Source organism: Orycteropus afer, unplaced genomic scaffold (genome assembly GCF_000298275.1).
Source record: "Orycteropus afer afer isolate SDZICR_OR568_19922 unplaced genomic scaffold, OryAfe1.0 scaffold00131, whole genome shotgun sequence".
In the NCBI taxonomy this organism is placed as follows: domain Eukaryota; kingdom Metazoa; phylum Chordata; class Mammalia; order Tubulidentata; family Orycteropodidae; genus Orycteropus; species Orycteropus afer.
In genome coordinates this window covers 2,793,696-2,821,457 of record NW_006921718.1, presented here as the reverse complement: position 1 = coordinate 2,821,457, position 27,762 = coordinate 2,793,696, and the positions used below count along the sequence as shown (strand labels likewise).

General features: G+C 38.1%; 1 protein-coding gene across 1 annotated transcript in view; it reads right to left on the bottom strand.

Moving 5' to 3' along the window:
• MAP4K3 (mitogen-activated protein kinase kinase kinase kinase 3) overlaps positions 1–27,762 on the bottom strand; it is a 353,947-nt gene that overhangs the window by 89,939 nt on the left and 236,246 nt on the right. Inside the window, exons 9-12 of the mRNA XM_007945046.2 lie at positions 24,691–24,822; positions 24,415–24,477; positions 24,247–24,328; positions 24,036–24,146 (exon numbers count right to left, since the gene is read on the bottom strand). Coding sequence (XP_007943237.1) covers positions 24,036–24,146; positions 24,247–24,328; positions 24,415–24,477; positions 24,691–24,822 — 388 coding nt within the window. The remainder of the gene's footprint in view (positions 1–24,035; positions 24,147–24,246; positions 24,329–24,414; positions 24,478–24,690; positions 24,823–27,762) is intronic.

Genomic DNA, 27,762 nt, shown 5'->3' with positions numbered 1-27,762 from the left:
TGGTTTCCCTTTTCTTTGTTGAAGAGGGTCTGTGCAATCCTTCTGCCTAGTCCGCCATCTTGCCCCCTTCCTCCAATTCTTATGTCATGCTCTTCGTCATATAGCTTCTCAGATTATTGGTTCAATATACAGATTGAATAAGTATAGTGAAAGGGAATAACCCTGACACACTCCCTTCCTGATTTTAAGCCATGATGTATCTCCTTGTTCTGTTTGAACGAGAGTTTCCTCGTCTCTGTACAGGTTCCTCATGAGCACAATTAAATGTTCTGGAATTCCCATTCTTCTCAATGTTACCCATAATTTGTTATGATCCACACAGTCAAATGCTTTTGCATAGTCAATAAAACACAAGCAAACATCTTTCTGGTAATCTTTGCTTTCAGCCAAGACCCATCTGACATCAGCAATGATATACCTCGTTCCATGTCCTCTTCTGAATCCAGCTTGCATTTCTGGAAGTTGTCTGTCAATATACTGCTGCAACTGTTTTTGAATTATTTTCAGCAAGATTTTACTTGCGTGAGATATTAATGATATTGCTCAGTAATTCCCACATTCTGTGTGATCACCTTTCTTTGGAATGGGTAAAAATTTGAATCTCTTCCAGTCAGGTGGCCAGGTAGTGTCTTCCAAATTTCCTGGCATAGATGAATGAGTGCCTCCAGCATGGCATCCATTTGTTAAAACATCTCAGTGGGTACTTTTTGTCAAAAATCATGTAACTTAAGATTATGCTTATTTAAACCCATAGTATTTTACGTTTTTCAGAAGCCTTTTCATTAAAAACAAGTTCTTCATTCCATCTCAATTTCTCTATATATTAAGTACCCATTTCCCTAAGTAGGAAACATGACTATTTAATTTCTTTTCCCTTAATTTGTAAAGAAAATCCAGACCTGTAAAGTACTAGAAAACTTACAAATTCAGGAAATTCTCAATATAATATTTGTCAAAAGTTCCAATATCAGAGGGAAAAAAAGAACTGAAATTTAAGGAAATTTTTTGAAAATGAAACCTATAGCACGTCAGGAACAAAAGTGAAACTTAATTCAAGAAGTGATTATAAAATGAAAGATGGATTATCCAAGGGCCATATCACGACACAAGTGAACCATAGACTTGATTGCATTTTCTCTTGATTTGTACCAATTCAGATTGTTACATAAGAAATGAATACTTTTTCAAAAAACTATGCTGAAAATGATATATTTTATGTTTGAGAAAAAGGAATGTCACAGATACCAATAAAATGAAAGAAGCCCATTCTGGAAATTTAGTGGGAGACTGCATATCAGACACAATCTACCAAGATGCCAAAGAGCTAGTTTTATACTAATAAAAGATTTCACTTAACTCTTATCATTGTTAGAATTTCAAGTAAGCAGAGAAGATTCTAACATAACTCTTGTCTGAACTTTAAAATGTGGTGTTCTGAAAGGATATCCTTTAACATTATTTAATTTGACATGTACATATATTCTCAAATAAAATTTAAGCTTTAATTTCTAAACATGAATGCTTTTGTCTCCTACAAATGTAATAGACAGTAGTCATGGAGACCTGCTGCAATGAGTTGACACTCACTGCAATTACAAATACTTATAGAAGTGTAACAACCTGCGATATGCTAGCAACACAACTTTGCTTCCTGAAAGTAAGGATGACTTGAAACACTTACTGATGAAGATTGAAGAATATAGTCTGCAGTATGGATTACATCTCAATATAAAGAAAACAAAAATCCTCACAACTGGACCTATACGTAGCATCATGATAAATGAAGGAAAGATTGAAGTTATCAAAGATGTGGAACAAGGGATATCATTGCTGATAGCAAATGGATCTTGGCTCAAAGCAAAGAATACAAGACAGATGTTTACTTGTGTTTTATTGATTATGCAAAAGCATTTGATTGTGTGGATCATAACAAATTATGGGTAACACTGAGAAGAATGGGAATTCCAGAACACTTAATTGTACTCATGAGGAACATGTACATAGACCAGGAGACTGTTGTTCAAACAGAAAAAGGGAACACTGCATGGTTTAAAATCAAGAATGGAGTGTATCAGGGTTGTACCCTTTCCCCGTACTTATTCAATCTGTATGCTGAGCAAATAATCTGAGAAGCTGGACTATATGAAGAAGAACATGGCATCAGGATTGGAGGAAGACTCACTAACAACCTGCTATACACTGATGACACAACTTTGCTTGCTGAAAGTGAGGATGACTTGAAGCACTTACTGATGAAGACTGAAGAATACAGTCTGCAGTATGGATTACCTCTCAATATAAAGAAAACAAAAATCCTCACAACTGGACATACAAGCAGCATTATGATAAATGGAAAAAAGACTGAAGTTGTCAAAGACTTCATATTGCTTGGTTCTACAATCGATGCCAATGGAAGCAACAGTCAAGACATGAGATGATGTATAGCACTGGGAAAACACCTGCAAAGATCTCTTTCAAGTGCTGAAGAATAAAGATGTCTCCTTGAGGACTAAGGTGTGGCTGACACAATCTATGGTATTTTCAATCACCTCATATGCATATGAGAGCTGGACAATAAATAAGGAAGACTGAAGAAGAGTTGATGCTTTTTGAGTTGTGGTGCTGGTGAAGAATGCTGAAAGTACCATGGACTGCTAAAAGAATTAACAGATGTGTCCTGGAGAAATGCAGCTGGAAAGATCCTTGGAAGTGAGAAATGCTAGACTTCGTCTCACCTATTTTGGTCATGTTGTCAGAAGGGACCATTCCCTGGAGAAGGATGTCATGTGTGGTAATGTGGAGGGTCGATGAAAGAGGGGAAGGCCCTCAATGAGATGGACTGACACAGCAGCTATGGCGATGGGCTCAAGTATAGCAAGGATTGTGGAGTGGCGCAGGACCAGCAGTGTTTTGTTCTGCTGTGCATGGGGTCACTATAAGTCGGAGATGGCTTGATGGCACCTAACAACAACTACAGAAGTGCTGCTAAATTAATAATCATTCTAATAAATGATATTTAAAGAAATAAACCATTCAATGATGCATGCGTCTTCTAGTTTTGTTTTGTTTTTATTTAACAATCTTTTACAAGGCTTAAGACTGAAGTTATTTTAATCACTTTTATCTCAAAAAAACCAAAATCCTATCCTTATAAACTTCTCATGAGCTATTTTAACTCAAAATTCTTTGATTAATATAAGAAGCTCTGATGGCACAGTGGTTAAATGCTAACTGAAAGCCTGGGTGGTTTGAATCCACCAGCCTTTCCAAAGGATAAAAATGTGGCAGTCTGCTCCCATGAAGATTATAGCCCTGGAAACCCTTGGGGGCAGTTCTGTTCTCCTGACTGCTGACTGTATTGATGTGGATCATAGAATTAAGCAATGTGAAGTCTCTGACAACTTCAATCTCTTCTCCATTCATCACAATGCTGCTTATAGGTACAGTTGTGAGGAAATTTTTGTTTTAGGTCATGGATCAACAAATTATGGTCCACAGACCATTCCCACTACAGTCATAGTTGCAAATAAAGTTTTACTGGAACATGGCCATTATTCTTCATTTATATATTATCTATGGGTGTTTTTATTCTACTATGACAGAGTTAATAACTGACACAGGCAACATGGCTTTCAAAGTTAAAATTATTTACTAACTAGCTCTTTACAGAAAAAGGTTGCAACCCCGGTTCTAGTTCAACTGTCAAAAATAAGTGGGTCCTAACGTAACATTTGTTTGGAGTCCCTGGGTAGGCAAATGGTTAAACACTTAAATATTAGCTAAAAGGATGGCTGCTCAAAGTCACTCAGACATGCCTCAGATGACAGACCTGATGATCTGCTTCTGAAAGCACAGCTTTGAAAATCTATACAGCAGTTCTACTCTGCACACAGAGTCACCATGAGTTGGAATCACCTCCATACCAATAAACAACAATAATGCTTGCTTATCAAACAATTTTCAGGCCCTCAGCTTTTTAAACGACATACAATCAGAGGGATAATAATAAATATATTTTTACTACAACTATAAAGGAAAAAAATCCCACAATTTCCTTCTTTAAAACTGCCAGGAACTTTGGGAAATAAACAAAGTAAAATCTTAGTAATTTCTTCCTTCAGTCCTTCTATTTTAAAAGTTTTGAAAGAAAGATAACTGTTTATTATAGTAGAAAATCAAGTAAAATATATCTACCTTATAAAACTTGTTTTTAAACAATACTAAACAACATTTTAAATATTTTCAGAGCATAAATACCACCTATTGAAAGCTATTATTTATGTAAGGTAATTATTACTTAATAGTTAAGAACCTAACAAATGAAATGATAGAAAGAGTAAATATTCACACATTCGTTGGGCTCTTAATCATATGTAAGCATATTTTGACCATACTCATTTTTACATGAATTTTATTTATTTAAAAGAATCATGACTATATTTAAACATTCCTAAATTTTATGAGTGGAGCATGAGTATTTCAACTGTAGAATTCCTGCCTTCCAAGTAGGTTCAACTCCCAGCCAATGCACTTCATGTGATGATACCATCCATCCGTCAGTGGTGCCTTGTATATTGTTATGATATTGAACATCATGTTTCAGAAAAGCTTCCAGACTAAGATAGACTAAGAAGAAAAGCCTGGTGATTCACTTCTAAAAATCAGCCAGTGAAAACCCTATCAATCACAATGGTACCATCCACAACATATCAGAGAGATGGGGTGTAGGACTGGGGGGAGTTTTGTTCTTCTGTATATGGAGTCGTCACATGTCAGGGGACAACTCAATGTCAGCTAATCCTATTTATAGATGCTGCTATATCCAAACACCTAGACATAAATGTTAGTTATCATTCTTTAAATATCTATATGAGTTTTTTAAAAACCCTAAGTACTTTAATTATTATTTTATTTTTTAAAACTTCGGTCTTTTTCTGCAACTAAGTGACTGCAAGACCTTTCCAATGATACCAATTCCTTTGTTACACCTTCTCTGCCCTTTCACACAAAAACTGTGAACTTCCCTAGGTTAGGAAATGTATTTTAACTATAGTGTATTAGACTGGATTCTCTAGAGAAACGAAACCAGTAAAGCTTTCATAGAGAGAGAGAGGAAAATTTATCTTAGGAAAACAGCTCACACACTTATAGAAACTGGCAAGTCCAAAGTTCTTGGATCAAACATCAAGCTGGAGGCTTTTCCCAATTCATGCAGCTGCAGGGGCTGACGAGCTCAAGGTTGGCTGTTGATTTCAACAAATGATGAATCCAAGATCTCCAGGCCGAATGGTGGATTGTTCACTCATGGACAGTTGTTGGCAGCACAACAGAATCTGGATCCACAGAAGAATGTCTCTTTTCCCAGGATGTCCATAAATATACTGGAAGCAAGCTATACCCTTAGGGAAACTCTCTTTCAACGGATTGGCTCCTCAAAACATATACATCTGTGCCCATCACTGGAACAACCCACACCACAATTGCTTAAACCACACAGAATTGTGGTCCAGCCAAGTTGACACACAGCTCCAACTATCACAGTCTACCTCTTGTCAACTTGGCAGTTGTATACATCTTCTTAACCATATATAATCTCTAAACAAGGACAATTATAAAGTCAAATTTGCAACTAACATGATATGCTAACACACAAATAACCGAAACGTATTAACCTTATTTACATTTCACAGTTCATAACAAAAGGAAACAAAAATATTTGATGCACATATACAATGAAGAACTATTACAATCACAGTCCTCATTTCTGCAACTAGTCACGGGGTCACAGCTGATATTCAGAACTACCTTCTTCCATTACCCATTCTGTATTTCCCTTGCCCTCAGCAAGCACCTCAGCTGATTGTGGTAATTTAATTGGCAATGTAATTCAGCCACCCTTACAATAAGACTCTGGGTTTGGTTTTCGGCAATATCAGCTGTTACTAGAAGAAATAAGCCTTTCTTTCAGAGCACAACTGGAAACACTAAGGTCTTTTATGCAGTGCTTAAGCTGTGACTCAGCAGCCCTGAGCTCATCTTGCTCTTTCACCACTTTGTCTACTGTAAGTAGGACCAACCAACCAGCTTCCTTCTACTCCTCAAGCTGACAAAACTATTCCTGCTGGGTCATTGCCTGAGGCAGAGGTCATGGAAGACATTGCTGAATGTTCTCAGGAAATGCTCCAACCACCCATTGTTGCTACTAGACCTATAACTAAAGTTAAGTCCAAGTGAGCCCCAAAAGGTGAAATACAAAGTGTGACTGAGGAGGTGGTATGCTACACCCAAAAAGACCTACTTGCTTTTGCTAACATGTTCAGATAGAAACCTGGAGAATACGTATGGGAATGGCTACTGAGGGTGTGGGATAATGGTGCAAGGAATGTAACATTGGTTAGGCCCACTAAATACGGATTCGTCATTCAATGTTTCAGCTTGAGAGGTTAGGAAAGGACCTAATAGTTTATTTGGTTGACTTACTGAGGCATAGATTACGTGGTGGCCTACCTTAAGTCAAGTTGAAGTACCAGACCTGCCTTGGTATGATGTAGAAGAAAGTATCCAGAAGCTTAGGTAAATTGGCCTGTTAGAATGGATTTATCAGATTTGACCCTTAGAGCCAGAAATGGAGAGTCCAGAAGACACACCTTTCACCAGTATGGTGAGGAATAAGTTTCTGAAGGGAGCTCCAGCATCCTTAAAGACTGCTGTGATTGCTATTTTATGTAAGCCGGATTTGGGAGTGAGAACTGCCTTAATAGAACTAAGACACTTAACTACTATAGGGCTGACTAGACCCATGGTAGTAGGGGCCAAGTGGCAGCAATTAATCGACAAAGGCAAGGTGGGCGTGGTTACCATAATGGACGGCAGAGTCAGAACAGTAATCAGATTAGTCTGACTTGTGTGGAATTATGGCATTGGCTACTTGTGCATGGTGTTCCTGGTAGTGAAATAAATGGCAAACCTACTAAGTATTTACTTGATTTGTATAGACAGAAGAATTCTAGGTCACGTGAACAGAAGCCTGTATTAAATCACCAGAATATAGAGTCACGGCCTCTCAATCAATTCCCAGACTTGAGTCAGTTTACAGACTCACAACCCCTTGAATGAAGGGGAGGGCGGGTCCCTTTGAGGAAGGACCCTACCACATAGCCAAAAATTTATAATGTCAATCTTTTTCCCAACCTTCCCCAAAGGGATCCGAGGCCTTTTATGAGAGTGACTGTTCATTGGGGAAAAGGGAATAATCAGACTTTTTGGGGATTATGGCACACTGGTTCTGAACTGACACTAATTCCAGGAGACCTAAAGGGTCATTGTGGCCCACCAGTCAGAGTGGGGCATATGGAGGTCAAGTTATTGATAGAGATTTAGCTAAGGTGCGTCTCACAGTGGGTTCAGTGGGTCCCCGAACCCATCCTGTAGTGATTTCCCCAGTTCCAGAATGCATAATTGGAAGAGATATACCGAGCAATCAGCAGAATTCCCACATTGGGTCCCTAACATGTGGAGTAAGGCTATTATGGTAGGAAAAGCCAAGTGAAAGCCATTAGAACTGCCTCTATCTACAAAAATAGTAAACCAAAAGCAATACTGCATCCCTGGATGGCTTGCAGAGATTACTGCTACCATCAAGCACTTGAAGGATACAGGGGTGGTGATTCCCACCACATTTCCATTTAATTCGCCTATTTGGCCTGTGCAAAAAAGAGATGAATCTTGGAGAATGACCGCAGATTATCATAAACTTAATCAGGTGGTAACTCTAATTGCAGTTGCTGTTCCTGATGTGGTTTCACTGCTTGAGCATATTAGTATAACTCCTGGTACTTGGTATGCAGCTACTGATCTGGTCAATGCCTTTTTCTCAATACCAATTTCAAAGGACCATCAGAAACAGTTTGCGTCCACAGTGCTTCCTCAGGGGTATATCAACGCCCCAGGACTATGTTGTAATTTAGTCCACAGGGATCTTGATAGCCTTTCCCTTCCACAAGACATCACACTAGTCCATTATATTGATGACATTATGCTGACTGGACCTAGTAAGGAAGAAGTATCGATGACTCTAGACTTATTGGTGAGACATAAGCATGCTAGGGGTTGGGAAATTAACCCAACAAAAATTCAGGCACCTTCCACTTCAGTGAAATTTCTAGGGGCCAATGGTGTGGGGCATGTCGAGATATTCCTACTAAAGTGAAGGATAAGTTATTGTGTCTGGCTTCCCCCACAACTAAAAAGGAGGGGCAACATCTGGTGGGTCTCTTTGGATTTTGGAGGCAACATAACCCTCATTTGGGTGTGTTGCTTTGGCCTATTTATCAAGTGACTTGGAAAGCTGCTAGTCTTCAGTGGGCGCACAACAACAGAAGGCTCTGCAACAGGTTCAGGCTGCCATGCAGGCTGCTCCTCCACTTAGGCCATATGATTCGGCTGGTCCAATGGTGCTTGGAGTGTCTGTAGTAGATAGAGATGCTGCCTGGAGTCTTTGGCAGGTTCCTATTGGTGAATCGCAATGCAGACCCTTGGGATTTTGGAGCAAAGGCCTGCCACCCTTTGCAGATAACTACTCCCCTTTTGAGAAACAGCTTTTAGCTTGTTACTGGGCTTTAGTAGAGAATGAACGCCTAACCATGGGCCACCAAGTCACCATAAGGCCTGAGCTGCCCATCAGGAACTGGGTGTTGTCTGACCCACAGAGTCATAAAGTTGGACGTGCACAGCAGCACTCCATCATTAAATGGAAGTGATATATCAGAGATCGGCTTGAGCAGGACCTGAAGATACAAGTAAGTTACATGAGGAAGTGGCCCAAATGCCTATGGTCTCCACTCCAGTCACATTACCTTCCCTCTCCCAGTCTGCACCTATGGTCTCATGGGGAGTTCCTTATGATCAGTTGACTGAGGAAGAGAAAACTCGTGCCTGGTTTACAGATGGTTCTGCGTGATATGCAGGCACCACTTGAAAGTGGACAGCAGCAGCACTACAGCCCCTTTCTGGGACTTCCTTGAAGGACAGCGGTGAAGGGAAATCCTCCTAATGGCCAGAGCTTCGAGCCGTGCACATGGCTGTTCACTCTGCATGGAATAATGCAGATGTGCGATTGTATACACACATTCATGGGCTGTTTCTAATGGCTTGGCTGGATGGTCTGGGACTTGGAAGGAGCATGATTGAAAAACTGGTGACAAGGATGTATGGGGAAGAGGTATGTGGATAGATTGCTCTGACTGAGCCTATGGAGTAAAGATACTTGTGTTTCATGTGAATGCCCACCAAAAAGTGACCTTGGCAGAGGAGGACTTTAACAATCAGGTAATAGGACAACACGTTCAGTGGAAACCAGCCATCCTTTTCCCTCAGCTACTCCTGTCATTGCTCAATGGGCTCATGAACAAAGTGGCCATGATGGCAGGGATGGAGGTTATGCATGGGCTCAGCAACATGGACTCCCACTTATCAAGGCTGATTTGGCTACCACCACTGCTGAGTGCCCAATCTGCCAGCTGCAGAGACCAACACTGAGTCTGCGATATGGAACCATTCCTCAGGATGATCAGCCAGAAACCTGGTGGCAGGTTAATTACATTGGACCACTTCCATCATGGAAAGGACAGCGTTTTGTTCTTATTGGAATAGATACTTATTCTGGATATGGATTCTGCCAAAACTACCATCCATGGACTTAAAGAATGCCTTATTCACTGTCAAGGTATCCCACACAGCATTGTTCCAGATCAAGGCACTCACTTCACAGCAAATGAAGTGCGGCAATGGGCCTATGCTCATGGAATTCACTGGTCTTAGTTCGCCATCATCCTGAAGCAGCTGGCTTGATAGAACGATGGAATGGCCTACTGAAAACACAACTACGGCACCAGCTAGGTGGCAATACCTTGAAAGGTTGGGCCAATGTTCTCCAGGAGGCTGTATATGCTCTAAACCAGCATCCAATATATGGTTCTGTTTCTCCAATAACCAGGATTCATGGGTCCAGGAAACAAGGGGTGGAAACAGGAGTGGTATCACTCACTAGTGATCACACCTAGTGATCCACTCAAAAATTTTTTTCTTCTTGTCCCTGCTACCCTATGCTCTGCGGGTCTGAAGATCTTTGTGCCAAAGGGAGGAACTCCCACCTGGAGACACAACACTGATTACATTGAACTGGAAATTAAGAATACCATCCGGCTATTTTGGCTTCCTCATGCCTCTGGATCAACAGAGAAAGAAGCGTATTACTGTACTATCTGGTGTGATAGATCCTGATTACCAAGGGGAAATTGGAGGTAAAGAAGAGTATGTCTGGAATACAGGAAATTCTTTAGGACATCTCTTAGTACTACCATACCCTGTGATTAAAGTCCATGGAAAATTACAGCAACCCAACTCTGATATGACTGCTAATTGCCCAGACCCTTTAGGAATGAAGGTTTGGGTCACCCCACCAGGCAAAGAACCACAACTAGCTGAGGTGCTTGCTGAGGGCAAGGAAATACAGAATGGGTGGTGGAAGAAGGTAGTTCTGAATATCAGCTATGACCATGTGATCAGCTGCAGAAACAAGGATTGTGATTGTTATATTTATTCATTTTATATGTGCATCAAATATTTCTGTTTCCTTCTGTTATGAATTGTGAAATGTAAATAGGATTAATGCATTTCAGTTGTATGTGTGTTAGCGTATCATGTTAGGTGAAAATATGACTTTATAATTGTCCTTATTTAGAGATTATATATGGTTAAGAAGATGTGTACAACTGCCAAGTTGACAAGGGGTGGACTGTGGTAGTTGGAGCTGTGTGTCAATTTGTCTGGACCTTAATTCTGTGTGGTTTAAGCAATGTGATGTGTGTTGTTCCAATGATGGGATCAGATGTATATGTTTTGAGGAGCCAATCTGTGGAAAGGGTGTTTCCCCGGGGGTATAGCTTGCTTCCTGTATGTTTACAGACATCCTGGGAAAAGAGACTCTCTTCTGTGGATCGGGATTCTGTTGTGCTGCTTCCAACTGTCCGTGAGCGAACAATCCACCATTCAGCCTAGAGATCTTGGATTTGTCATTTGTTGGAGTCAACAGCCAGTATACTGCCTCCCGACCTTGAGCTCGTCAGCCCCTGCAGCTACGTGAATTGGGAAAAGCCTCCAGCTTGATGTTTGATCCAAGATCTTTGGACTTGCCAGCTTCTATAGGTGTGTGAGCCATTTACCTAAGATACATTTTCTCTTTCTCTCTCTATATAAGCTTGACTGGTTTTGTTTCTTTAGAGAATCCAGTCTAACACATATGCGATGACCCAGAGCCTCACTTCTCATAAGTATTTGATCTATTGGTGGTACTATTTTGGATGAAATGAAACACATAAAGATTGATAACCTAGGCACAGTGAGCTGAAACCGGCTGGAACTGGCCATTTTGAATCAGACAATTACACAGTCTACTATGCCAGAATGACAAATTGAAGAGGAATCTTTATGTGTTTCATTTCATTTGATGACTTCTAGTTTTTCTGAAGGCAGTTCTTATGCATCCTATATTTTATTATTAATGGATATCTGCAGGTTTCTTCTCATTTTGAGTACACCACATCAAGAAATGAAGGTCTCAAAAGCTTTACTCCATCTGTGTCATTAAGGTTGACTCTACTTTGAAAACACAGCTCTTCCCCTTTGTATTTTGAGCGTCTTTCACTACTGTATCAAATTATGTTCCATTGCTGTTCATAAGATTTTCACTGGCCAATTTTTTTAAGAAGAAGATCACCAGGTCCTTTTTCTTACTCTGCCTTAGTCTGGAAGCTCCACTAAAACCTGTACACTATGAATGACCCTGCTGTTACTTGAAATACCAGTAGGGTAGCATCATAACAACATTAAGGCCACCACAGTATGACAAATTGACAGACAAGTGGTGGTTTAATAAAGTAAAAGGAAAGGAAATAGAGGGATATTCCTCCCAAAGAATGGAAAGAGGAAATACTTGTATTTATTAAGAAAAGGGACCGTAAGTCATTAATGCCTTTTAGCATCATTTCATTCCATTTATCACACCTTTTTGTTATAAGAAGTTGAGGTATGTTTTTTAACACTAAAAATTTCTCCTTCTCCAAAGCAGCTTCTGAACCTGTGTTGAATTACAGAAATATTCAGTTTTTAATATATATTCATATTCATCTCAGTGAACATTTATTGGGGACTTGCTATGTGTTCTGGTTACCTAGTACCGCTCAGACAGGAATATACCACAAACGAGATGGCCTTAACAAACAGGAGTTTATTCTTACAATATGGAGGCTTTAAGTCCAAGTTCAAAGTGCCAGGCTCTAGGGGCTGTGTGAAAGCCCTTCAGCCTTGGGCTTCAACTCCACCTCCAGCTCCCGGCCCAATGAAGCTAGAGGCTTTTCTTCACTCAGACAGCTGCTTGCTCCTGAGACTGCCAAGCCCAAGGTTGACAAGTAAAAAGGCACAGTCCCGATGGTACCAAACCACATGGCAGGCCATTAACTCAAGTCCATTTAAGTCCCAAGGTCGGCACAGCATGGCAGGCCGCTGAATAACGACACAGCTACATGCAGTGTCCAAGCGTGCCATAGGCTAGAGACCATTCCCAAAGCCGTGTCCTCTTCTGCATCTGGCTTGAATTTCTAGCAGTTTCCTGTTGATGGACTACTGCAACTGTTTTTGAATTACTGTCACCAAATTTTACTTGTGTATGCACTTGACTGCTAACCAGCAGGCTGTTGGTTCAAACCCACTAGTCTCTCCTCAGAAGGAAGGTTGGGCAATCTACTTTCGCAGTCATGCTGCCTCAGGAAACCCAAGGAGGGTTTGCTATGAGTCGAGTCTGACTCGATGGCACATAAAACCAAAACAAAACAAACCAATACATAACCAACAGTTAAAGACAACCTCAAAATGTCTAGGAAACAACAGGTAACTTCAAATCAAACAAACAAACAAACAAACAAAAAAAAAAAACAGGACAAGGCATTAGAAGCAAAACCAAGGAATTTAGAAGATATGTCTATATGTCTATAGACCTTTACTAGAGCCTAATGAAACCCCAACAGAAGCAAGGAGAACACAGACATTTCCCTGGAAGAACTCAGGAAAAGCATTTAAGAACAAAGTAACAAGATTAATGCACAATCAGAACTCACACAAAAACAGCAGTTAGAAATCCAGAAGATGAATACTAAAATTACAGAATTCACAGTACAGTAGAAGCAGAAAAGAGTAGGTTAGAACTGGCTGAAGAACACATATCCCAACTAGAAGACAAATCCCTGGACACCAACCTATATGAAGAAAAATCAGAACAAAGATTTAAGAGAAACAAGAGAACCTAAGAGTTATATGGGACGACATGGAAAGAAACAACATAAGACTCATTGGAATTCCAGTACAAGAAGAGGTGAAAAAAAAAACACCGAAAAAACTGTGGAAGACCTGCTAACAGAAAACTTCCCCCCGTATCATGAAGGAAGAAAAGATATTTGTACAAGAAGCCCATAGAAGCCCACACAAGACAGATCCCAAGAGAAAAACACTGACGCATAATATAATCAAACTCTCCAAAACCAAAGACAAAAAATTTTGAGAGCTGCCCAGGACAAAAGAAATATTACTTATAATAATCAAACAGTTTAGGCTGAGCTCTGATTACTCAGCAGAAACCATGCAGGCAAGAAGGCAACGGGACAGCATATATAAAACACTGAAGGAAAAGAACTTCCAACCAAGAATCTTATATCCAGCTAAATTATCCATCATACATGAGGGCGAAATAAAGGCATTCTCAGACAAACAGAAATTAAGGGATTTTGTGAAAATAAGACCAACCCTACAAGAAATGTTTAAGGAAGTCCTTCCAATAGAGAACCTACAACAGAGATCAACAAAATCAGAATACGTGGTACCAACACTAAAACAAAACCAGAAATAGAAACCCAAAATAAGACCATAAAATATTGCACACTAAAAACCAAGGAAGTCAGTCAGCACACAACAACAGTAACTAACCTATTAGGGGGAATAAAACTTCTAGGTACAAACTTCCAAATGGAGAGGAAAGTAGGACAATGTCTTCACAGTATGCACTGTTCTAAAAATGTAGACACAAGAATGTACTCCAAGGTAACCACAGAGAAAATTAACAATACCCCAGGCAAATCCAGAAGAAAGGAAAACATATGGGCTTAATAAGCACAAAACCAACAATAAAGAAAAGAAAGGGAGGAAGCATTAGGCAACAAACTGAACTCAGCACTGAAAAGTATATGGACCAAGTGAACACCAACAACACGACAAGAAAACACAATAAAATGACAGCAATCAATTCATACCTATCACTAATTACACTCAATGTGAATGGACTAAATGCACCAATCAAGAGAAAGAGAGTGGCAGACTGGATAAGAAAAGAAGACACATTGATACACTGCCTACAAGAGACCCAACTTAGACACAAAGATAAAAAGAAATTAAGAGTTAAGGGATGGAACAAAAATATACCAAGCCAATGGTAACCAAAAAAGAGCAGGAGTGGCAATATTAATCTCTGATAAAATAGACATTAAGGTGAAAAATGTCGTAAGGACAAAGAAGGACATTATATGATGTTGAAAGGGTCAATTGACAAAGAAGATGTTACGATAATAAATATTTATGCACCCAATAAAAGTGTTCCAAAATACATGAAGTAAGTATTAACTGAATTAAAAGGGACAACAGACAACTCTACAATAATAGTAGGAGACTTTAACACATCACTTTCAAAGAGGGACAGGTCAACTAGAAAAACAAACAACAAGATACAGAAGAACTCAACAGTACAATCAACCAACATGACCTCATATACATATACAGAGCTCTTCATCCAACAAAAGCATAATTCACATTCTTCTCCAGTGCACAAGGATCCTTCTCCCGAATAGACCATATGTTAGGACAAAAAACAAGCCTCAATAAATTCAAAAGCATTGAAATACTACAAAGCATCTTCTAGGACCACAATGTTAAAAAATTAGAAATTAATAATAGGAAGAGCAAGGAAATAACATCAACCATATGGAAGCTGAACAATTCACTGATCAAAAACTACTGGGTAATAGAACAAATAAAAACTGAAATTAAAAAATTCCTAGAAACAAATGAGAATGAAGATACATCATACCAATACCTATGGGACAGAGCAAAAGTAGTCCTCAGAGGACAGTTTATAGCAATAAATGCATAAACCAAAAAAGAGGAAAGAAACAAAATCAAAGCTCATCAACTCCAACAACTGGAAATAGAACAACAAAAGAATCATATAGCATCTTCTTGTTGTTATGTGCCGTGGAGTCAGACCTGACTCAGAGCGACCCCTCCTTGGGTTTCTGAGGCAGTATCACTATCTGGAAGCAAGGAAATAACAAAGATCAGAGCAGAAATAAATGAAACAGGGAAAAAACACACACACACACACACACAGAGAGAAAAATCAATAAAACAAAAAGCTGGTTCTTCAAAAAGATTAATAGAATCCATAAACCACTGGCAGATCTAACAAAGGAAAAGAAAGAGGATCCAAATCACAAGCGTTGTAAATGAAAAGGGTGTCATCACAAAAGAACCAACTGAAATAAAAAAGATACTGAAAGAGTATTATGAAAAACTGTACTCCAACAGATTTGAGAACCTAGGAGAGATGGACAAGTTTCTAGAATCACAAGACCTACCTAAACTATCCCACTCAGAGATAGAATACTTGAAGAGACCTATAACAAAAGAAGAAATTAAACAGGTCATAAAAAAAAACTTCCCACAAAGAAAAGTCCTGGCCCTGGTGGCTTCACTGGAGAATTTTATCAAATATTCAGAGAAGAATTGACACCTTTGCTACTCAAACTATTCTAGAACATAGAAAAGGATGGAATACTCCCAAACTCATTTTATGAAGTAAGCATAACACTAATACCAAAACCAGGGTAAGACAGCACTAGAAAGGAAAACTACAGACCAATATCCCTCATGAACACAGATGCAAAAATCCTTTAACAAAATTCTAGGCAACAGAATCCAACAAAATATCAAAAAAATAATACATCTGGACCAAGCGAGATTCATACCAGGTTTACAAGGGTGGATCAATATCAGAAAAATAATCAGTGTAATCCACCACATAAACAAAACAAAGGAAAAGAACCATATGAATTATATCAATTGGTGCAGAAAAGGCATTTGATAAATCCAACATCCATTCCTGTTCAGAACTCTCAGCAAAATAGGGATAGAAGGGAAATTCCTCAACATAATAAACAGTATATATGCAAAGCCAGCGGCCAACATCATTATTAATGGAGACTCAAGACATTCCCCTTATGAACTGTAATGGAAGTCCTAGCCAGGGCAATAAGGCAAGAAAGAGAAATAAAAAGCATACAAATTGGCAAAGAGGAACTAAACCTATCTCTGTTTGCAGATGATATGATCCTGTACATAGAAAACCCGAGGGACTCAATAAAAAAATGAATGGAACAGAGAGGTTCAGCAAAGTGGCAGGGTAAAAAGTCAACATACAAAAATCAGCTGGATTCCTCTACACCAACAAAGAGTCCTCTGATAAAGAAATAAGGGAAACAATACCATTTACAATAACCACTAAAAAGATAAAATATCTAGGAATAAACCCCACCAGAGACACAAAAGACCTATACAAAGTAAACTATAAAACACTGCTATAAGAGACAACAAGGGCACTACATAAATAGAAGAACCTACCTTGTTCATGGATAGGTAGACTGATTATTGTGAAACACTATTCCGATCCAGACTCCAACAAAACTTTTTAAGGACATGGAAAAAGCGATTACTAATTTCATAAGGAAGGAAAGAGACCTCGGATAAGCAGAGCACTTCTGAAGAAGAAAAACAAAGTGGGAAGTCTCACACTCCTGGATCTTAAGAACTACTATACAGCCACAGTAGTCAAAACAAAACAGTATGGTATTAGTATAATGACAGACAGCTAGACCAAGGGAAAAGAATCAAAAGTTCAGATATAGACCCATCCATCTGTGGACAACTGATCTTTCACAAAGGCCCAAAATCCATTAAATGGGGAAAAGACAGCCTTTTTAACAAATGGTGCTAGCAAAACTGGATATCCACCTGCAGAAAAATGAAACAAGACCCAGACCTCATCCTATATACAAAAACAAACTCACACTGTATCAAAGACTTAAATGTAAAGCCCAAAACTATAAAATTCATCAAAGATAAAATAGGGGCAAATCTGGGAGCCCTAATTAATGGCATAAGTAGACTATCAAGCATAACCCATAATGCACAGGAGGTAGAAGAGAAGCTAGATGACTGGGACCTTTTAAAAATTAAATTCCTATGTGCACTGAAAGACTTCATTAAAAGGGTAAAAAGAGAACCTACAGATTGGGAGAAAATATTTGCCTATGACATATCTGATAAAGGACTTATCTCCAAAATCTATAGAAAACTTCAACACCTCAACACCAAAAAGACAAATAACCCAATTCACAAATGAGCAAAAGATATGAACAGACACTTCACCAAAGAAGATATATAGGCAGCCAACAAACAAATGAGAAATTGCTCACCATCATTGATCATTAGAGAGATGCAAATCAAAACAATAAAGAGATAACATCTCACCCCAGCAATAATAGCAAAGTTCAACAGGTCAGAAAATAACAAATGCTGGTGAAGTTGTGGAGAGATTGGAACTCTTGTGCACTGCTGGTGGGATTGTAAAATGATATAACCATTGTGGGAAATGGCATGGTGTTTCCTTAAAAAGCTGAAAATAGAAGTACCAGTTGACCCAGAAATTCCATTACTGGGAATATATCCTAAAGTGAGAGATAGTGCACGGACAGACATATGTACATCTATGTTCATCACGGCACAATTCACTATAGCAAAGAGATGGAAACAACCCAAATGCCCATCAACGGGTGAGCGGATAGCCAAATTATGGTACATGCACACAATGGAATACTATGCTACATTGAAGAACAATGAGGGATATGCGAATCATCTCACAATGTGGATGAACCTGGAGGACATTATGCTGAGTGAAATAAGTCAATCGCAGAAAAACAAGTGCTGTATGAATCTATTACTGTAAAAAGACAAAGAAGGGTTTGCTTGGGAAAGGGGACTCACTTTGTAAGTTACCAGGATGGGGAGGGAAGAGGAGGGATTAATTTTGGGCTAGTTGAGGTCCACATGCTGATGTGGTAAGGGGAGGGATATACGGAAAGGAATTGTGACCACCATGATAACATTAGGAAATGGGAGGACACCAAATTGTTGTGCACATAAGAGATAGACGACAGATACTAATACCAACCAATGTGTCCACAATATTGCATTACCATTAACACCAAACACCAGGCTACAGACAAACACATAAACACCTGAGAGGATGAGATGGGGGTCAGTAAACAGGAGTATACTCTAGACCAAGGATAGATTCAGCTGACGCTAGTCTTGCCCAGATACCAGTGATACAAAATACCTGCAATCCTTACAGAAACAATAGAAGACAGACACAGAGTAATCTCTCACAGACACCCAGACACTATGGGAGAGAGATCCAATAGATCTACCATCTCAGGACCACAGTATTGGGGGACACCAGACTCAACTGGCACAACAAAATACACAAAAGCCTCATTCCGCCATCATATATTGGTGAGTAGCGACTGGGTCTTAAAAGCTTTCAAGCGGCCATCTAAGATGCAGCTAATAGTCTCCTATTGTCAGAAGTGAAGAAGAATGCAAAGAAAAAAAACAACAAGGGCATTTGGAAGCAATCAGCCATAGGACACGATGGCCCTTCAGACCAGAAGAACTAGATGGTGCCTGGCTACCAATGCCAACCACTCAGGAAAGGATCAAATCTGGAGATCCTGGATAGAGTGGGAGGAAAAATGTGAAACAAAATCCAAAAACTCAATAATGACCAGAATTACTGATCAGAGGAAGTCTAATGAGATACCCATTACTATGGCCCTGGAATACATTCTGCGCCTGGAATAAAACTCACCCCTAGGGGCTGGCTCTCAGCCCAATAGTTAGCAAAATGTGCATGCAGACCACTCAAACCCAGGAAGGACACACCCACATACTGTATGGAAATACATCCCTTAGAGCAATGGACCACGGGGGACCAGAGGACCAACATTCAGGTTGAGGAAATGCAGGACAAACAGGAGTGCATAAATATGAGGGGCACAAGGGGAGAGTGACAAGGTAGGGAGGGGAAGAGACTAGGTTAGGGTTGGACTAGGTTAGAGGAAGACTCATTAATAATCTGTGATATGCAGATGAGACAACCTTGCTTGCTGAAAGCAAAGTGGATCTGAAGCACTTACTGATGAAGTACAGCTTTCAGTATGGATGACATCACAACATAAAGAAAAGAAAAATCCTTACAACTAGACCAATAAGCAAATCATGGTAAATGGAGAAAAGACTGAAATTGTTGAGGCTTTCATTTCACTTGGATCCACAATCAACCTCAATGGAAGTAGCAGTCAAGAAATCAAATACATTGCATTGGGTAAATCTGCTGCAAAAAAACTTCTTTAAAGTGTTGAAAAGCAAAGATGTCACTTTGAGAACTAAGGTACACCGGACCCAAGCCATTCTATTTTCAATCACCTCATATGTATGTGAAAGCTGGACAGTGAATAAAAAAGGCTATGGAAGAAATGATGTCTTTGAATTACGGCGAAGGATAATAAATAAACCAAGGACTGCCAGAAGAACATAAAAAATATGTCTTGGAAGAAGCACAGCCAGAATGTTCCTTCAAAGCAAGGATTGTGAGACTTCCATCTCACATACTTTGGACATGCTATCAGGAGGGACCAGTTCCTGGAGAAGGATGTCACGCTTGGCAAAGAAAAGGGTCAGTGGAAAAGAAGAACCTCAGCAAGATGGATTGACACAGTTGCTGCCAACAATAGGCTAAGTATAGCAATGATCGTCAGGATGGTGAAGGACCAGGCAGTGTTTTGTTCTGTTACACATATAGTTGGAACTAACTTGACAGCACCTAACAACAACAATTGTTAAAACCATTATTAAGTGTACTGCCACTTTCAGAAAGAAATTCCAAGGGTGGGTAGAATGGGATGATCCCTTCCAATTACTTCTAAGTTATGGATATTCTCTAACCTAAGGATTAAAAGTTCTTATCGAAAAGTTTCTGCAGCTACAACTTAACAATCCTGAGGCTCACCTTAAAAGGTGATAACAGAATTCATTTCACATAGCTATTGCGATACCAAATAATTTTTTCTGTGTGTGTTTGTGAAAATATTATAATAGAAACAGATATATCTTAGAAATATCTATGTGGCAAATGTAATTCATAGATAGTTGAGTTTACGTTTGTAAGATTCAATGAGGCGAATCAAGACTGGGACCCAAGTTAATTATTGCCAATGCTAACTCATATCAAGAAATAAAGATAAAATAATGTACAACATCCAATATTAAAATACTGATGACAGAGAAGCAGCAGCAAAAGTAATTTAAAAACTGGGTATTTAAATTTTACATGTGCATAGTGTTTTGCAGTTTACAAAGTGTTGTACATTCATTTTATCCTCAAAATAAACTTCTATAACAAGCATTCTTCTTGATTTTTATAAATGACCCTGAGACTAAAAATTAAGTGACAGGGCATTCAGTTACTAAGTTGCAAAGCTGAGAAAAATCCTGAATTTTTATGGTAACATACGGTAACAAAAACAGCTATCACACTAAGTCAGTCACAGATGTATTTACAGTGAACACTGACAAAAACCTATGATTATCTATGAGAACAATTTTATTTTACCAGAGTACTATAAAATTATTAAACCTTATAATGTTATACATCTCAACTCACTGCTGTTGAGTCAGATCCGACTCACAGCAACCCCTCCTTGGGTTTCCAAAGTGGTATCACTACGGAAGTAGATTGCCCAACCTTCCTTCCGAGGAGTGGCTGGGGGGTTTGAACCGCCAGTCTTCTGGGTTAGTAGTCAAATGCCTTAGGCACTATGCCACCAGAGTTCCCATGTTATACATAATAAATGGATTAACACACAGGAGAAGAAAATTATATTAAGTAAAAGTCAGAATTCAAGGAGTCTAGTATGTAGTACTGATAAAATAGAAACTACATAGAACTCAACATAAAGAAGTTGAACCTCTTCCTTCTCTAGGGTATAATCTATAATAAATTTTAAAAACTAAAGTAGGTTCAGAAGATGTGAATATTTTTAAGGCTATTCAATTTCCACATAACAGGCATAGTATCACAGAAAATGCTGAAATGCCAGTTAGAAAACATCCATATTTTCAGTGGCAGCATTGTGTCTAGAAATTGAAATTACAAACAATTTGCAAATAAAAAGACTGGTTTTCTCTGGGAAAATTATTATCTTAAGCCATAGTGAGAAGAAATGTGTTCCTTCTTCCGTCCTCAAACAGATTATTTTGTTACTTTGTACTTATTTACCAAAGAGGTTTAAAACAACTTACAGTCATAGCATCACTAACATATTCTTTATAAGACAAATTTATTTCCCTGCTGTATGTGAAGAAAGCTTCAGAAGAATCTTCATTCCTGAGACCACTTCTCAAGTCTCTTCTCTTCGAACACATTTTGAAAAGGATTTTATAATTCAGTATGCCAAGTAAATAGGATGAAGAGGCAATAATGCAGTATTGAGTATACCAAGAGAATACAGGCAGTCCACATTTTGCAGTTTTGATGTGCATAAATTCTACTCACCACAATTTACATACATCAGTCACTAACAATATGGCTCAAGTTTCAGTCACCATAGTACATTAATTGTAATCACATGAAGTACAAATTTCACTGTTAGCACTTCAGTCGACAAATAGTAGATGCAAATAATAGATGCATACCATGATCAATAACTCATCACATCACTTTTGTTAAAGTCTGTGAGTGACTGGTCACTGAATATCTATTATTCAATTCATGTACAAAAAGCAGTCAGTAGTTGTGTTGCCTCCCTGTCTCCCAGTAATAATAAAAACCACCTATCATTTCATAAAAATGGGTAACGAGAGAATTAATTGGCCAACAAAGATACAAGTGCCACAAAGAAATGAGAAGTGATAACGCTGGATATTGCTGGAAGTGAAATTCTAATCAAACATAAATAGAGATAGAGAAGAAAAGCTGCCTATGACAATGCTGACACTGCTGCTGTTGGGCAGACTAAATAAAGAGCCAGAGGAAGTTAGTGACATAAATAAGAAAAGTAGTTCTGATGAAAGGATGATGATGTTCCACAAGCAGTGATGCCATCATGGGAACACTGAAATTCTTCTTGACATTGAAAGTGCAAAGGATAAAGTGTTGGAAGCTGATCCAAACTTGGAAGCTTGGTATTCAAGAAGAGATACTAAAACCTTTAATTTGAAAAAGATAGCAGTCTCCTTTTATAAGAATCTTTGAGGAAGCTAACTGGGAAAAAGGAACAGGTTCGGGAAAGGCGTCATTTAAGCAAAGGCAAGAGCTTTTGTGATTGGGCCACATGCCCTTTTCTTTCATGTGTAACAGGTGCAAGGGTTCTTGGCTTTAGTAGGATGAGTCTTAAGAGAATGTGGGCTTGCAAAATACCAGTTAAGTAAGGATTACAGGTAGAAGGACTTAGGTTAGTCTAAACTGATTATGGTCTTAGCTGGCATTGCCAAGGCACAGAAAAGATATCTCCTCTGTGTCATAAAGTTTTATGATGAGAAAACTTGCAAAAGCTATGCAATTTACTTTTTTTTTAATGCAATTTACTCTTGATAAGTTTTTTTTTTAAACAAAACACTTTAATTCTCAACAGTTCTAAATCACTAAAATTACCGAGTGTACTAAATATTAATTTGACAAATTTTTTCACTTCCCTATATTTATAGGAGCTCTGGTGGCATAGTGCCTAAGGCATTTGACCGCTAACCAGAAGGCTGGCAGTTCAAACCCACCAGCCACTCCTCGGAAGGAAGATGGGGCAATCTACTTCCTCAGTGATACTGCCTCAGATGCCCAAGGAGGAGTCGCTATGAGTTGGGGCCGACTCAACAGCAGTGGTTTTTTTTTTTGGTTTTACACATTTATAGCCAGCAGTAGGAGCTTTCAACGTTTTGCAAAAATTTTTAAAGATCACAGAACAATCATATTTTTTTCTCATTGGTTATTAAAATTATTTTGCAAGGTTTCAGCTTGCACAATCATTTTTATGGGCCCATACTGAATCAAGGACTGCCTGCACACTGAATTAACTAGAAGAGTTTATAACACTTCCATTCGTATAAACAAAACAAAAAAGTTTTCTCTCTAGTAAAATTATAAGGTCATTAATATTACAGGTCTTAAATTCTTTATGTTTCCAAATTCCTTCCCAGACCTTTAACAAAAGGAAAAAGAATTGTGCTGTGTCACATATACTGAGTATCTTAGGTGCCACAATGATTAGCTGTGTTAAGAATGTTAACTATGCTAACAAAAATGAAGCTTCCACTAACTTAACCAGCATTAAGTGAAACATGAAGTACAGCAAGAGGATTCTTTTTGAGAAGAAAACTGAATAGAAAATTTGAGTTTATTCTAACATCCTGTTTAGGTATTTCCAATATGTTTTCCCCGTCACAATGGACTTATTTGCCAAATTCATCTAAAATGATTACTTTGAAATAACTATAGTAATTTCAAAAAGTGGATTAAATGATTCTGCCTTTGTCATTTTTAGACATTAGTTACCCATAAGAAGCCAGTAAGAAAAATCTAGCACATGACTCTCTAGGAGAGATATATTCAAAGAGTTAAGTGTTTTCTCAAAAGTTTTAAATTTAAACTGATTTTATTTAAATTAAACCCAGAAATTCAGAAAATTAATTTTGAGACATACAATTAACTACATACGTACATATACATATATACATTCTATAAAGTAGTTGGCAAATAAAATTCCTACCTCAGGATCATCCTCATCAAAATAATGGTAGCTGGAATGATCTGGATTATTCACTTTATCTAACAGTTCGATTGCCAAAGACCGGGTCAAAGGTTGTGTGACAAAAGGGTGCTATAAAAATAAAATAATATAGAACAGAATACTTACTAGAAATCTGATTGAGTGTCATTTGATCTTTTTTGAAAATATATATTTTGGGGGAAAATAATACCTGTAATAATTTTTCAGCTGTAGGTCTTTTTTTTGGATTTTTGGTAAGTGCCATTTTCACAAAATGATGAAAACTATTTGACCTAAAAAGTTTTAAAAATTAGAAATTTAAATTTCAATTCTTTGTTGTACATCTTACCATGAAAATAAGTAACACAAAAATACTTACCACTTCATTTTGTCTTTTAGTTTAGGAGGTTGAAAATTGCTTTTTGTCATTAGAAATAATGCTCTGGAAAAAAAACAAAACAAAACAAACAAACAAACAAAAAATCAACAAATAGTTACACAGCATTTTAACATTTCATATTTAAATATGTATTATGTAACAGTTATTGCTACTTATTCCCAAACAAAATAATTCTTTTATGACATGATAAATAGTATACTAGTAGGGAAAAAGCCTTAATTTAAGCATAGAATTCTCCACCTAATGTACACTGACCTCATTGGATGTAAGTCAAACATAGGAGGCTGAAGCTCCGCAAGTTCTATGGCAGTGATACCCACTGCCCAGAGATCACAGAGCTGATTGTATCCCCCTTTCCTCTCAACAGCAGCGACTTCTGGAGCCATCCTAAAGGAGCATGCCAGAAAAGAAAAACCTGTGTTTATTGTATTTTCCTTCATATTCCAAGAGGTACATGGAACTCTCACTATCTGAGGCCTATTTAGGCCTAATTTTTGAAAATTAGTATGTAGCACTTAAAAATTCCATCTTTATCACAGGCCTCTTGACCTTGACATTTTCTAAAACACCTCCATCCAATCCTTCTCCTGGTGATTCCTGTATTATTTATTTATTTTTTAATTGTGTTTTGGGTGAAAATTCACAGAGTAAATTTGTTTTCCATTCAACAGTTCATATATACTATGGGGATTGGAATCAGTGTCATGAAAGAAAATGTGTAACAACTCTCTTTCCACTTCCTCCCTGTGGTTACCTTTTCCCTGAGTCCTTCTTCCTATGCATTCCTGCCCTGTGAGCTATCTCTCTATGCAAAATGCTGCCCTTCCGATCTCTCATGGTTGATTGTTCTAAGGAGTGTACTTACTTGGTGTAACTGTTCATCTTGTAGGCCTGTCTATTGTTTGGTTGGAAGCTAGGGTGTCTGGGGCCATAGTCTCGGGGGTTTCAACAGACCAGAAAGTCTGGTCTTTTTTATGATTTTGAGTTTTGTTCCATATTTTTCTCCTATTCTATCCAGGATCTCCTATTCTGATCTCTTTCTAAGTGACTGACAGTGGTAGCCAGGCACCATCTAATTCATCTGCTTTCAGAGTTATGAAGACTTAAGTGTGCATGGTCCACCAGTCCCTTGGACTGACTGTTTCTATGCACCTTTGATTTTCTTCATTCTCCTTTGCTCTAGATGACCAAAGACCAATTCTTGCATCTTAGACAGTGGCTTGCAAGCTTTTAAGACCCCAGTCGTTACTCACCAAAGTAGATTCCAGCATTACTTTGTTATACTATTTACTATAGAGGTTTATAAAAATTTACAATTATAATAGATCAACATGCCAAAAATTCATCCACACTCCAATCCTTCTTTCCCTGCACACATAAAATTCCATTAAAAAACTAACATTTTGCAAGAAACAGTCCATAAATACTATCATTGTCTCTGCTTATCAATAAACTGTATCTGGCCGCTGTACTTCAACAAAATTATTCATTAGGGCCCCAACAATCTTCATATTTAGTATAAACTTAATTTTTTTTTTCAGTTTTAATATAATAATGGAAAATTTAGAAAAATGAGTACCTATTTTTTAAAAATTTACTTATTCAGATTTTTTTCTTTTAGCTTTGCTATATAGTTTTATTCTAATTGTAGTTCTATTAACTTGTACTTGAGTGATTTAAATGATTATATTAATTTTTAGATAAATTTTCAAATCCTATATGGTAGTTTTGTGAACAACTATTAACTCTTCAGGAGCTCTGGTGGTGTAGTACCTAAGGCATTTGACTGCTAACCAGAAGGCTGGTGGTTCAAACCCATAACCCACTCCTCAGAAGGAAGATTGGGCAATCTATTTCAGTAGTGATATTGCCTTGGAAATCCAAGGAGAGGTCACTATGAGTTGGATCCAATTTGACGACAGTGAAAACTGGTAGGCTTACAAATACACATTTACCTTTGTGTAAAATTTCAAGAAAATTAAGTAAATCAGGAAAGTGAAAAAGAAAAATATCTCTAACTAATGTTCAAAATAATTGGTCTTAAAATCTCTTTTATAGTAAAGGAACTTTATGAAAATGCAAACCATAACAAAAGTGTATTTTAAAATACATCAGTTGGTACTTTTACTGATTATTAGTTTCCATCTAGCTGGGGGTAATTCTCTACTGGACTGTGACAAGCTCTTCACTGGTCTCTCACCACATTAGCAGAAATATGAACTATAAAAACTACAGGGAAATGATTCTAGCTAGTAGGCTCCCCCTAGTGTACTTGTTTCTACTCCTGCCACTTGTGTGCTCACCACCATCAAACAGGTTTATCCTTGAACCTGTTTATTCCAGTTATATTTGTCATTATATATATATATAATTTAATATTAGGAAAACTGATTTATTATGAAGGTAAACAGAGTAAGTCATTATGAAAATTAAGTTGCCTTTTTTAGAAGAACTTGTTAAAGATGAATTTCTAAAAACAAAACAAAAAAACAACCCTGACAAATGAGTATTTCTTTTTTAAAAAAACCAAACCCACTGTCATCAAGTCAATTTCAATTCTTAGTTACCCCACTGGGTTTCCAAGGTGGTCATCTTTACAGAAGTAGATCGCCCCATCTTCCTTCTGCATAGCGACTGGTGAATTTGAACCACCAACCCTCTGGTTGGCAGTCAAATGCCTTAGGCATTGCACCACCAGAGAAATGAGTATAGGACATGACAACTGTAAAAGATAAAACTAGAAAGAAATCAGATCAGAGGCCAGAGATGAGGATAGGAAATTTACTAAAAAGAGACAAAAGGGAAGTTTTGGGGTAACAAAAAAAGTCTTTTATCTTGATTGTGGTGGTGTTCCTCTCTACCACAATGCTTAAGTTTCTCAACATTCACAGAACTACACATTTAAAAGGTAAATTTATCCCTTCATAAACATGACCACTCCCCGCCTGCACACACATACACACACACAAAACGCTTTGCATGTCTAAGTTCTCACTGCACCTTAGAGAAATAAAAACTAAGAAATGTAACTGATACATTATTAAATGGAATGCTGACTAGTGATTTACTCAAAGACAAGACCCTCATCCTATAGAGACTGGTGAAAAATGTAAATTTGTATGTCTCAAATAGAAATTAAGTGTTTAAAATACTGGGAGTTCCAGCAAGATGGCGGACTAGGCACAAGGACTGCACAGACGCTCTTCAACAAAGAAAAGGGAAACCAATGAACACAGACACAGAAGATAATCTTGGACCCCTGAGCCTTGAAGGGAAGGATACAAAAGTGGACTAACTCCCAACTAGCAGAAGAATTTGCGTGAAAAT